Here is a 13141-nt window from a genome sequence, read left to right as displayed (position 1 = left end):
GATGGCATTTCCCCCCCTTTTAAGCAGCTCCCTGGCAAAATCCTCAAGCTGCTTTTGAAACTTGGCTGAGTTTGAAAAGCAGTCTTAGGGTTCCTTGGGCAACTGAGGATAACGCAAACGTGTGCATGCGCCCTGCTTGATTATAGGCCAAGGGTATAATATAAATTAACTTTCACTGAAGCTGCTTTTTAGATGTGTCCTTTGCAACGTTGTTTAAAAATAGAGCCCTTTTTTTGGTCTACTTTGAGATAACCCTTTCCTTGACCGTCCAGGAAATCAACACAATTCTCCAGTATGTTGTGGAACGGAACAAGCTCCTTCAGTGTCTCTATGCTAAGCGGCATGCTCTGGAGTCCTGGAGGCAGTTGGTGGAAATCATATTAACTGCCTGCCCACAGGACCTTATACAACCTGAAGATAGGCAGCTTATTATCCGTGATCTCTTACAAGATTTGCATGACAAGGTAAGTCCCTTGAAATGACATGGTACGGTGACGCTGACGGCCAGTTTGGGTGTCCATTTTGAGTTTTTTAAAATGCACAGTTGAATACCTAATGGTTTCCAATCCATTCATATTTACCAGCAATTTCCCCTAACAAAATCTATGTGTTCTGAGTCAGCTATGCCACTTACTTAGCTTTTGTTACTGTTGCTTCCCAACATCACTTTACAGACTTTTTAACACTTACTCAAGGGGGGAGGCTGGATATGGGCTTTTGAATGTTCCCGGATTGTCATAGCTGTACCTTTCGGATCCAATCAAAGTAGAGAGTTTGGGGGGCGGGATCCAGCAAGGAGATCAGTGTTTCTGTACCACACACCGCTTCATGATTGAGACACATTTGTCTCATTGCTATTTAAAATTGAACATTCTGCTTATATAATTTGTATTAGAGATGGCTATAGAAGTTATGCAGACGTGTATCGCAAGCATGTACCAAAACAGCAACTCTTTCTTTTGTTCCCGTAAGATCCTGAATGACGATGCTGCTCAGGAGTTAATGCCTGTTGTGGCGGCAGCTGTGTTCACCCTGACTGCCCACTTAAGTCAATGTGTGCGAACGGAGCAAAAGGAGCCATTTGCCGTCCCTTTGCCTGGGCACTCGCAGTTTGTCTTGATGCTGGATGGTTCTTTCACAACACCACCTGGTTCTGAAGGCATGGTGGTGGGATTCGCCTCTATCGGAGACTCTTCTCTACATATCATATTGAAAAAGATTCTGGATTTCATTCTGAAAACAGGTAATTGTTAATGGCCACTTTAAAATAGTTTCCATAATCTTTGGAGCAGTTGATTGATGGGCTCCCCAGGTTCTATGGAAACAGATTGGCGTGTGCATTACAAAAGCCAACATTCTGTAAATAAGTTGAGGTGGATAGCCACAGAAGAATGGTTTATGTGTGCTGTCTTTTTCCACAGTATAAATACCCTTTTTTCTGTCTGAGCAGGTGGTGGCTTCCAGCGAGTGAGAACACATCTGTATGGATCACTGCTTTACTACTTGCAGATTGCTCAGAGACCAGATGAACCAGACACCCTAGAAGCAGGTAGAATACAAAATAGTGATGAAAAGAGAACATGCGCTGCATTTGCATCTATATTGGATCTCTTTATATGACCAGAGTTCACAGTCCCATACTCCCCCCCCCCCCCCCAATTCTCCATCAGCAATAATAACTTTATTTCTGGGGGGTTTTCAGGCTTCCCAAAGCCATTATTTCCCAGTCCCATATATGTATGAAGCTGACTGGCCAGTTTTATTTCATGCCCCATATCCAGCCTTTGATTTCATCTATGTTCATAAACTGCAGTGACCCAAAAGTGTGAATGCAGTGGTAACTTTTCTTCTGTCATGAGCACATTTCCATTGAAGGCATCTTGTGTCCTTTCACTGAAGTAAATATGTGTGTGTTTCCCATCAGAGTTCATCCGAAGAAGCTTTTTTGTTTATCTTTTGTTACAAATAACGTTCTTTGCTGAGGGATCTGTTTTCTCATTTGAACATTCCAACTTAAATACTCCCCTCTTCCCCTCTCTATAAAGGCATATGTAGTTGTTTGCATGCTCTGGTACATCGTTTCCCCTTTAATTTTGTCCTTTTCTTCCTCTTTATAGCCAAGAAGACCACGTGGGAGTGTTTAACAGCGCCTGAAGATGCTTACAGTAAATTGCAGAGAGAAAACATGGCAATTATTGAAAGCTATGGTTCTGCCCTAATGGAGGTGGTCTGCCGAGATGCCTGTGATGGTCATGAAATTGGACGGGTAAGTAAAATAAGATATTCTGTATTTTAATTTTAAACAGGTTCAGGTCACAATTTGGGGAGAAACACACACTGATGTCTTAATTTTGGAACATTCAAATATTTATTAAAGAATTACTTGACAGTTTAGGATTTTTTAAAAGAAGTTCAGTAAGTCTTTCATATCTTACATACTTGCTTTTGATAATTATTTTCAAGTGATAATACATATATACCAGGTGAAGTATGGTAAACGTTTGCTACATGTGCCTGAGTAATGCAGCTGTTAATTCCTTGTTAAATCATTCCGTTTTTACATTTGGAAAAAATGACTGCATTTGTACTTAAAGTTGGTTCTATAGCAGAAAAGGTAGTAGATGATGAAGAGCGAACATAATGTAAGCTATGAAGGTTGGGAAAGAATGCCTGGTGTTTACTCTTGTTCTGTTCTTCATTTTTAAAGCAGTCCATATAGTTTCAATGTAATTCGCCAGTTTGTGAAAAAACACGGTTAATGATGAATAGCGTGTACATAATCATGACCAGCCAAACTGCACATTATAAAAAAGTTTTTTGCCACTAAAAATAGCATCTACATTTACCATCCCCCTTGATAATGTCTACTCAGCACTTGATATCACAGCAGTCAGTGATCTAGAGTGGGGTATGTTAAATGCATGTTTTCTTAGACATTTCTTAAATCTGCAGATTAGTAGTCCATTCACGGATTTTATTTACTATCAGAACTTTTAAAATAATGTCACTGAAAATAAGAAAATTTCACTAGTTTTTGCTTGTGTGGAGATTTCTTGGAACTAGCACAGCAGCAACCCCCGTAGAGCACCTTTGAAACTGGGACATCGTTTTTCTCTCATTTTGCATTCTGGCAAGATATGCAGCTGCAACTGTAGACTAATAACTTCGTATCGTACAATATTTGTTGCCATGCTTGCAAATGTAAAACATTAAAGTATTAGGAGCCAGTATCATCTTAGCTAGCAGATAAGCTAGCAGATATTGTACATTCCCATTATTTCAACATAGTTAGAAATACAGTGGTGCCCCGCAAGACGAATGCCTCGCAAGACGGAAAACCCGCAAGACGAAAGGGTTTTCCGTTTTCAGAGGCGCTTCGCAAGACGAATTTCCCTAAGGGCTTGCTTCGCAAGACGAAAATTGACGAAAATTTTTGAGTTTTTTCCCCGCTCCCAAACCCCTTTTTCTGAAGCGCTAAGCTGCTAAAAGCCTTTTAGCAGCAAAACCGCTAATCCCTTAAGCCGTTAATAGCCCTTAAACTGTCAATAGCGCTAATAGCGATAATCCGCTAATGGGCTTGCTTCGCAAGACGAAAAAACCGCAAGACAAAAAGACTCGCGGAACGGATTCTTTTCGTCTTGCAAGGCACCAGTGTACCCTGTTTTTAAATAAGCTGTAGCAGATATTAGATAATTTTTTGTATCCTTTCTTGAGGAATTTAATCTTTCATGTTTGTTTTTCAGATGCTAGCACTAGCCTTACTTGATCGCATCATCTCTGTAGATAAACAGCAGCAATGGTTGTTGTATCTCTCCAACAGTGGCTACCTAAAAGTGCTTGTAGATAGCCTAGCAGATGATGACCTCAAGCTGCAAAGCTTACTTACACCCCAGCCTCCTCTTCTTAAAGCACTGTACACCTATGAGTCAAAAATGGTAAGATCTTAATAACTGTTCAGTGACCTGGGGTCCACACAGCCAAATCCTGGATTAATAATCCAAGCTATGCATGAGCATCATGAACCTGCATACAGCCCTTTTGTGCAAGTAAAGAAACAAGCAGGGAAACCACAGTTAACTGAAGCTTCCTGTTACATGCAAACTGGGAATTGTGGTGTATGACAGCCAAACATGCCACGGTTTGTAAGGCAACTTTAAAACGTGGTTTCATATCATGGCATGTTTGGGAGCCACTGTTCCCAGTTTGTGTGTAATGGCAAGCTATGGTCAGTTATAGCTTCCTGGCTTGTTTCTCTATTTGTATGGCAGGAGGAACCAGGGCAAGAGCAAAAGAAACTCTGTGTGGGTACATGGACCTCATGCATAACCTGGCTTAATAAGTGTTGTGTCACATCAGGGTTCCTATTACAAATATTAACTAGATAGAGATGTCTTATTCTCATACTTCTTATAGCTTACTGGTATAAAACACAGGTGTTCTCCTCTCCGCTTGGAGGAAAGTTCTTTGAAGAAAGAAAGGTGTGGCAGGTTGCTGGACTAGGATTCCTACTTCTATCCTAGTCTTTTCTCCACTTCTGTACATAGCAAGTTCTGGATCTGCTCTGCTGTACTGGTTCAAGCGAGGTTTCCCTTTCTGCTCCTCAGCAGTTGCTTGTCTTTTAAGGGGCAGGGGCCTGTATAACCAATAGCCAATATCCAAAATCTGAAAACCTAATTCCACAAGTGGTGGGTGCTTTAGAATTACATTTCTTGATCTGCAGCTCTTCCACCCCCACCCAGTTCTGCATGGCAAGTTCTGCATGGCAAGTTGCCATGTTCACATGTACGGCTTGAGAGCAGTACATGTGAAAAGGATCTAGGAGTCTTGGTTGACCACAAACTTGACATGAGCCAACAGTGTGACGCGGCAGCTAAAAAAGCCAATGCAATTCTGGGCTGCATCAATAGGAGTATAGCATCTAGATCAAGGGAAGTAATAGTGCCACTGTATTCTGCTCTGGTCAGACCTCACCTGGAGTACTGTGTCCAGTTCTGGGCACCACAGTTCAAGAAGGACACTGACAAACTGGAACGTGTCCAGGGGAGGGCAACCAAAATGGTCAAAGGCCTGGAAACGATGCCTTATGAGGAATGGCTAAGGGAGCTGGGCATGTTTAGCCTGGAGAAGAGGAGGTTAAGGGGTGATATGATAGCCATGTTCAAATATATAAAAGGATGTCACATAGAGGAGGGAGAAAGGTTGTTTTCTGCTGCTCCAGAGAAGCGGACACGGAGCAATGGATCCAAACTACAAGAAAGAAGATTCCACCTAAACATTAGGAAGAACTTCCTGACAGTAAGAGCTGTTTGACAGTGGAATTTGCTGCCAAGGAGTGTGGTGGAGTCTCCTTCTTTGGAGGTCTTTAAGCAGAGGCTTGACAACCATATGTCAGGAGTGCTCTGATGGTGTTTCCTGCTTGGCAGGGGGTTGGACTCGATGGCCCTTGTGGTCTCTTCCAACTCTATGATTCTATGATTCTCTGAGGCTGAGAAGCATTTCAAATGCAGTTTATGACATGTTTTGGGGGATCAGTTCATAGAAAAAGGCCTCTCAGCAATTTCTTAGATTAGTGCAATGCCATGTGTTAGTCCAAGTTGCTTTTAGATCCTAGAATTCTAAATAAGTGTATTTTAAATCATGTCCACTGGCTGGGTTAAATAAATGAATACAATTCAGTTTTTGTGTTTTAACTTGAAGGTATGTTTTAAGGTTCCTAACAGAAAAACATTTAGAGTTGCCACATTAAAAAATAATAATCCTATGTTCTTTTTAAAATTCATTTTCTTTATTTTTTACAATATGTTTCAGGCATTCCTGACCAAAGTGGCGAAAATACAGCAGGGAGCACTAGAGTTACGTAGATCTGGAGTGATTGTGAAGCTTGCTCAGTGCCAGGTGTATGACATGCGACCAGAAACAGATCAGCAGGGGTAAGTGTCATACAATTTGTCCTCAGAGTTATGTCCAAAGTTGCAAACACATCCCGAGAACAAAATCTCTCAATGCTGAGGCCCCACTCTGTGTTTTACAATGATTAACATTTATATGCCTTCATTGAATTCATGCTGCTGTGTCAGGAAGGATCCTATCCAAACAGGTATAAGTATATTAGTAATAGTGCGTGTTTGCTGGAGATGTGGTACAAAATTATTTCACTATAGGTAGCTCTGCAGCCTTTGACTCCTGTGCTGCACTGTTGATAGGAACAAGCCTCTCTTGAGATGACCGTGCCATAAGATTTGGACTCCCTCCATGCAGACGGAGGGTGTAAATATGTGAATCAATTATATTTCTTAAAGCTATGTCAGTCTCCTCCACATCTTTGATTCTTCAAAGGAGCACAAACCATGGGGAACTTCTGGAACCCACTGGACTTTTGCTACCAATCAACAAAGAGTGGGGGTGGCGCCCATCTTTCATAATTTTATGTTATGAGTGATGTTTTTTAAAATCTACCTGTTAGTTAGTTTCTCTCTTTTTTTTATCTCCTTTCTTCAGAATATTTGGAATGCGAGAAACCCCCGTCTTTATTCCTGCTCCTGTAGAACGCTATCGCCAGATTCTTCTGCCAGCTCTTCAGCTGTGCCAGGTCATCCTCACATCTAGTATGGCAGAGCACGCACAGGCTGCAGGACAGGTAAGGGGAAATGCAAGAAATTCCTAGTGGTGTCGGCTATTCATTACTGTTGCTCCTTTCCACAGCAGACTTCGTGTTTTATGTTTTCTTATTTCCAAGCCTCCTCTACTGATACGTTGTCCTAAAGTTCTTAATTGTATTTTCATTTTATTTCTGTATATACTTTCTTGTTTTGTCATAGGTTTTGCAGTTCCTAATATCACATTCAGATACTATCCAAGCAATCTTGCGGTGTCAAGAAGTCAGTGTGGGGTCGTTGCAAGAACTGGCCTTGCTGACTGGGATAATCAGCAAAGCTGCTCTGCCTGGTGGGTATCTTTGGCAGCCAGTTTATAGTCATTCTAATCATTAACTTTGTTACATACAAATAACTCTTTCACCGAACTCACTTACCTTCGTAAAAGTATGTGCAAACTTTTGACTTGCATAGAACTGAATAGGTGTGTCAAGTTCACAAAAGCTCTTGGGCTAATGTTTATGTGTTGCTTCTTTGATTATGCATTCTAACCAGAAGAAGAATAAAAATGAGCCTCCATTGTATTATATTTCATTAGGTGCACTAGGTGATTTTGACCTTGATGTTACGGAAGGGATGCAGATTGAACTGCAAGGACATATTGGGCGATTTCAGGTATGCAACTTTATGACCACAGCAACTGTTTTGTGTTAATGGTTTGAATTCAACTCCCTCCTCCCTGGCATGACAGACATGCAATAGATAACAAGCAGCTATACGTGGCAGGTGGAAACAGTCATCAGTTTCTCTACATTCCTTTGATTTTCAGCGCCAGTGCTTGGGCCTCCTAACAAGGTTTAGTGGTGGTGATAGATTGCGTCAGTTTAAGCTGCAAGACGATCAAGCAGAGGGAGACAAAGTGAACAAGAGAGATGAAATTGAACTGGCCATGCAACAGGTGAGCCTCAGTTGAGTAATACAACTAAAAGTCCCTTTTTCACAATGGTAAAATGTCTGTTTCTTCTTTTTTCTGCCATATTATCCTAAGGATGTGGTAGAAGTGACCACGCCTGCACTTTGTACTTGATTGCTGTTAACTTGCTTTTTATCTTCCTTTTCAGATCTGTGCCAATGTGATGGAATACTGCCAGTTGCTGATGATGCAGTGTGCCCCCACCTTTGAGCACACAGTTTGCCTCTTCACTCCTAGCCTGTCTGAGACCACTAATCGAGATGGACCTCGACAAGGTTCGTTTGCGGTTTTACTGGTGTAGAACAGGGACTGTATTCCAGAAGCTGAGTTAACACTGGCAAGAAGTTAACGAACCTCGGCATGTTCTTTCTCATATACTGAAGATTCCCTTTACATCATGTTATGAGATGCTGCAGGAAGGGTTGAGAAATTTTCTATGGTGGATCAGGCTTTTAAAGCTTATTTATTATTATGTCTTATATATCAGTCTTATATTTTGCCAGCAGTTTTATATGACAGGAATAGTAATTAGGCTTTGAAAATACTGCCCGGATAGCCGTATTTGGTTGTGTGAGACATCTATCACAAAATAAGTAATGTGGTTACATGAATTTATCTTCCAGTTTATGCATTCAATTAATTTCAAGGTTTATAAATTTAGGTTTTAACTACTTCCCCTCAGGAAATTGAAGCTATTTTTTTTAAACTTGGATTGTAATCTGTTTTAGATCCACAAGCAGCGGTGATTCCTTATTGGCGTTTGCCTGGCTTGGGTATAATTGTCTATCTGTTAAAGCAGAGTGCCAATGACTTCTTCAGTTACTACGACAGCCATCGTCAGAGTGTTAGCAAGTTGCAGAATGTGGAGCAGCTGCCACCAGATGAGATAAAGGAGGTAACCACCTTCTGTTCTCTTTGAGTCTCCTTCAGATTTATTATGCAAAAGAATGTATCATTATTGTAAATAACCAGTTGGTGAAGGGAAAGCTTAGTAAATGTATCAGTGGCCATAACATTATTCTAAGATTCAAGAAAAGCATCCTGTTGGGTTTTTCTTTCAACGTCTATATTCACACTTACTCTCAGAAGGGCTAGTGTGAGGTAAACATTCTGGGTTTAGACAAATCTAAACATTTTTACTTTCCCTGATAGAATAAGATGACATAACTAAACTATTTTCCCCCATCAAACTCTGCAGAGATTTTCAAGTTAGGGATTAGTTTGTCTGAAATTATGTAAGTTGATTTCTTTTCAGAAGAACAAAAGTATTCATAAATCCAAAGCTTCCCATTAACATGTTTTTAAGTTTTCTGTAAAATAGGATAAAGTCAGACTTTGTGTGTAGTGGAGTCTGTAGGGCTCCTACACACTTTAGTGAACAGCTACATGGTAGTATGTCTAGTATGTATTTATATGAGTGTTTGTTCTTTTCACAGTTGTGCCAGTCAGTTATGCTTGCTGGAGTAGACAAAATTTCTACTACCCAAAAATACATCTTGGCAAAGCGACGGTTGGTGAAGTTGATCAACAATCGAGCCAAGTTGCTTTCTCTGTGTTGCTGTATCTTTTGATAATTATGATGAGACACTGAAGATTTTACTGGTGAAATTTCTAGGTCAGCTTTTTTAAAAAATTGAAAATTCAGAACTTGTTCATGAGATCTGAGGGAGAGAGGGGCTTATTCGTCAATCTTCACACTTTAAATATTGACTTTTCTAGGTCATGAAACCTTGCAGGGTATGGTACCCAACTAAGCACTCACTCCTTGCAAACCTGAACTTGTGATGTTTACTTACAGATAGATGGAAGTGTCTCCTTCATTCAGATATGTGGTTAACAATGAATAATTTATATCACAAAACTGCATTATCACTGGTCTAGAAACTAGATCCAGTGCCCTTCAAATTTATCAGAATGAATTTTACAGTGTAACATTAGAAAATGTCAAAACCTTGCTTTTGGTTACTGATATGAAATTCATTCCCAAACAGTGGAATGTAGTAAAGGAGAAGGTTCAGCCCCACTTGAAGAGGCAGAAGTAGTTTCTGGTCTTCAGGGTTTCTTAATTTCTTTTTTGTTTGTTGGACATGTAATGCAAAGCTGTTAAATTGTTTAATGCTTTAGTAGTGTGTGTTGGTGGGAAGGTGACCTGCAGTTTCTTCTTACACGTGTTTGTTTGGGAAATTACCAGTGCAGGGCCTTCTCGGTGACTTTGGAACCCGCCTCCCTAGGGAAACTAGACAGGCTTCCTCCCTTCTTGTTCCAACAGCCTTTTGGGAATTGACTGCTTTTAATTAAAGGACTACTGCTGTGCTGTTGCTTTTTTGTAATTATGTATGTTTGATAGAATTCAAGTTAATTACATATTTAAAAATCTGTTTCAATGTTTAATTTTTCTACGTTTTTAGTGGTTTTGGTTTTATCTGTAAGTTGCCTTGAGTCCTGTTAGGGAAAAAGGCAGAGTATAAATATGATGTTGTTTATGGTGATGATAACAATAGGACAGTATCAACAACAGTTTTGTCTCCTACCTGTGTTTTGGAAATATGCATGAATGTTGTGGGGAAAGACCTGCCCTGGATAAATGTGGCCTTGTTTGTGTTAGTACTTTAAGATCGTTAAGTTTTCTAGAACAATGTTGAGACAACAGAGGGGCTCTTAGGAGCCCTCATTTCCAAATTCTCTCTCTCTCGATATATATATGCATTTTCCTTTACTAGAAATGCTTGCAGATATTATAGAAACGTGCCTTTTCATTCTTTGGCGGCACCTGGAACACTATCTGCTACACTGCACCCCTACGGATTCTCAGGATTCTCTTCTGGCCTCCAGGAACCGAATCAAGAGCAGAAGATTACAAGGTAGTTTTCCTCAGACTTTTAGGGGTTCTTGTATTATGCTGTGTGATTAAAGTTACACACTAGGTTATGACAGTGTAATTAAGAATTCTGAATGGTTTTTAACCTGCTTAAGTAAGCTTAGTGGTAACAATTTTTTATTCAGTCATAAACATTACTTTCGTTTGGTGCAAGCAGTATGTGTTTGAATGCAGTTTTGGCTATTGCTGCACCACAGTGCAGAGAGGGATTTCTTGCATTGATTTGACTGATTTTAATTGAATTATCAAACACAGCTGCATTAAAAATAATGTCTCTTGTTCAACCAAATGTACACTGAAGTACTTTATTATTTTGTTAAGTTCAGCAAACTTGTTGAATGTTGTAAAATTTTGAGCTACCTCCTCAAGAGGTGAACCCAGTAGGGCCTTTCAGGAAGGAGTCCTTTGGGGACTAGCCAAGTAGTTTTATGGGGGTGGTAGATGGGCGACAGGTAACATTGATAAGGGAGTTTGATGGGGAGAGATTCCACCAACAAGGTTCAGATCTCCCAAGTCATGTTTCCTCTCACTTCAAAAGAAAGAGTTGACTACCTTTTTCCTATATAGTGTGGAATCTTTGTCTGTGCCCCCATGTGTTCAGATACTTTATGGCACTGATTTGTGGGTTGTGGAAGCTTAATGATCCCACCAGCTGAAGCCAGGTGTATTACTGTTGCACCTGCATACAAGTCGCAGAAATTCAGATCGTGGCTTCGCCAAGTTGAAAGCTGGAGGTTGACTTAAAGGAAACCCAGTTTGGTTGCCTGGGACAAGTAAGTCACTTCTACCTGTATGTTTTGGTGAAAAATTAGGATAGGGAGATGATACGGTATAGAGAGGCAATTACTGTGTAGATAAAACAAGCTAGAAATCTTAAAGCACAATCCTATCATATCTACCAAGCTGAAAGTGATTTGAGTTCAGTGGCACATAGGCTACAGTCCTATAAATTGCTTTATGTTATACATTTTGAAAGCTTGTTTTGCACCTAAAAATAACTATTTTTTTTAATTCCAAGATACCTTCAGTTCAGATCCTAACTTCGATTTTAAAAGTGGATTGAGCAGAGTGAGCCAACTTGATATAGATCAGGTAAGATCTTTCAAATAGTCTTTTCTGGAAACAGTGGCTCAGTTCACACATAATGCTAAGCTAAACCTTGGTTTAGTGTGATGTGTGGACTCCCGAAGAAGAGGCTGCACCTACTCCTCTTCTGGTTCTGCTGCTGCTTTGACTTTATCTGCTCCAGACAAACGAGCTGTAACCTAGTTCATTTTTCTGTTTGGGAAGAAACGTAGAATAAACTCTGATGAACTTGTAGAACATCATTCATGCTTCCCATTATATCTTGCATAATTACTGAAGATGACTAGTTACATTTCCACTTCTGGATGAGAGATCCTTCTGAAATAAAATTTAAAAGGAGTACATTGTTAAGGTTATCCCTGATCCTTTGATTTTTTCCTAACAGAGCTTGAGAAATAACTCAGAGACCAATGTTTTATCATTCAGGGGCTTGTGATATGCCTTCCCCTCACAAAGCCACATAACTTTAATTAGACTTTATATGAGAGCTGGCATTTCTAAATAAGAAAGAAATGTATGTATGTATGTTTAAAAAGAAGGGTGTAATGAACAGAAGTTACATTATTTTTTTCTCCACTCCTCCAGCTTCAGATTGAAGCCATCAACAGTTTTGGGGAATCGCTGCAGAAGAAGCTCCTTGACATTGAAAGCCTCTATTCTAAGGTCCGATCACGCTACACTTTCATTCAAGCACTCGTTAGACGTATCCGTGGACTACTGAGGCTATCAAGGACCTGAAGACTTATGCTTTTGCCTCACTGAAGTTATTTTTTTGTACAAGTGTCATTTTCTAAATTATGGTCAAAACTATTTTGCTATATTTTTTCATTCAAATAATGAATCAGTTTTGTGTAATTCTTTCTATTTCCACCTATTGAAGGGGGGGTGGAATAAACATTTTTAAAATAACATACATACATACAATCATCTTGAGTAGAAGCAAAAAACAAAACTGTTATGGAAAGGAGATGTAATTTAAAAGAACAAATTAGATCAGAAATGGGATCTTGGCTGATTTTTCACAGCTGTAACAAGTACAAACCATGCCGATGGGAATAAAGATTGTTTTTTGGGATTCAATTGTTTGATGATTGCCAAAACAGAAGTAGAAAACCAGTCAACCCACTTCGTAAGTAACCACTCTCCACGTCAGCTGTACTCTTGCCTTACTGCTTCCAAAAGAGAAGTAGTAATAGTTTTGTACTTTTGTATAATATGCAGTTAGGGATAAAGGGAAAGCAATGTATCCTGGGGAATCTAGGTTACCAGATTTTACTTATTTTATTGTGTACGTATTCATTGTGAAAACTTCTCCATTCAAAAGTGGATGATGTGCTTAAACCATTAAAATCCTTACTGATTTTAAAACTTAACCCTCATGTCACTCTATCCCTGTTCATCAAAAATGTAAGAGAAATATGAGGTGTTACTTCCAGAACAGTCTTTTAAATAAGGCCACAAAAACCTACCAAAAATAAAAAATTCTTCAACCTGCTGTGGGCTGGCTGTTGAAGAACTCAAACCACTTGTTCTCTCTGCTGGGCACAAAGAAGTGATCGAGTACTCATTCACCTGCATGCAATTCTATGTTGCCTAATTACTAGCTGAATG

The 13141-nt window shown here is 39.7% G+C and overlaps 1 protein-coding gene across 3 annotated transcripts in view; it reads left to right on the top strand.

Annotated features, from left to right (window-relative positions):
• NUP205 (nucleoporin 205) overlaps positions 1–12903 on the top strand; it is a 41792-nt gene extending 28889 nt beyond the window's left edge. For all 3 annotated transcript variants that reach the window (XM_083400481.1, XM_083400482.1, XM_083400483.1), the window contains exons 28-43: positions 273–464; positions 973–1243; positions 1451–1549; positions 2118–2266; positions 3744–3935; positions 5809–5930; positions 6499–6637; positions 6819–6945; positions 7192–7268; positions 7423–7551; positions 7715–7841; positions 8295–8461; positions 9003–9126; positions 10299–10427; positions 11463–11536; positions 12116–12903. In XM_083400481.1, the coding sequence (XP_083256607.1) occupies positions 273–464; positions 973–1243; positions 1451–1549; positions 2118–2266; positions 3744–3935; positions 5809–5930; positions 6499–6637; positions 6819–6945; positions 7192–7268; positions 7423–7551; positions 7715–7841; positions 8295–8461; positions 9003–9126; positions 10299–10427; positions 11463–11536; positions 12116–12268 (2271 nt within the window). In that variant the 3' untranslated portion in view covers positions 12269–12903. The remainder of the gene's footprint in view (positions 1–272; positions 465–972; positions 1244–1450; positions 1550–2117; positions 2267–3743; positions 3936–5808; positions 5931–6498; positions 6638–6818; positions 6946–7191; positions 7269–7422; positions 7552–7714; positions 7842–8294; positions 8462–9002; positions 9127–10298; positions 10428–11462; positions 11537–12115) is intronic.
• The last annotated feature ends 238 nt before the right edge of the window (positions 12904–13141 follow it).

Source organism: Podarcis tiliguerta, assembly GCF_965153285.1.
Source record: "Podarcis tiliguerta genome assembly, chromosome: 10".
NCBI classification, from domain to species: Eukaryota; Metazoa; Chordata; class Lepidosauria; order Squamata; family Lacertidae; genus Podarcis; species Podarcis tiliguerta.
Note: the sequence above shows the minus strand (reverse complement) of the source record. Positions and strands in the feature narration are given on the sequence as shown.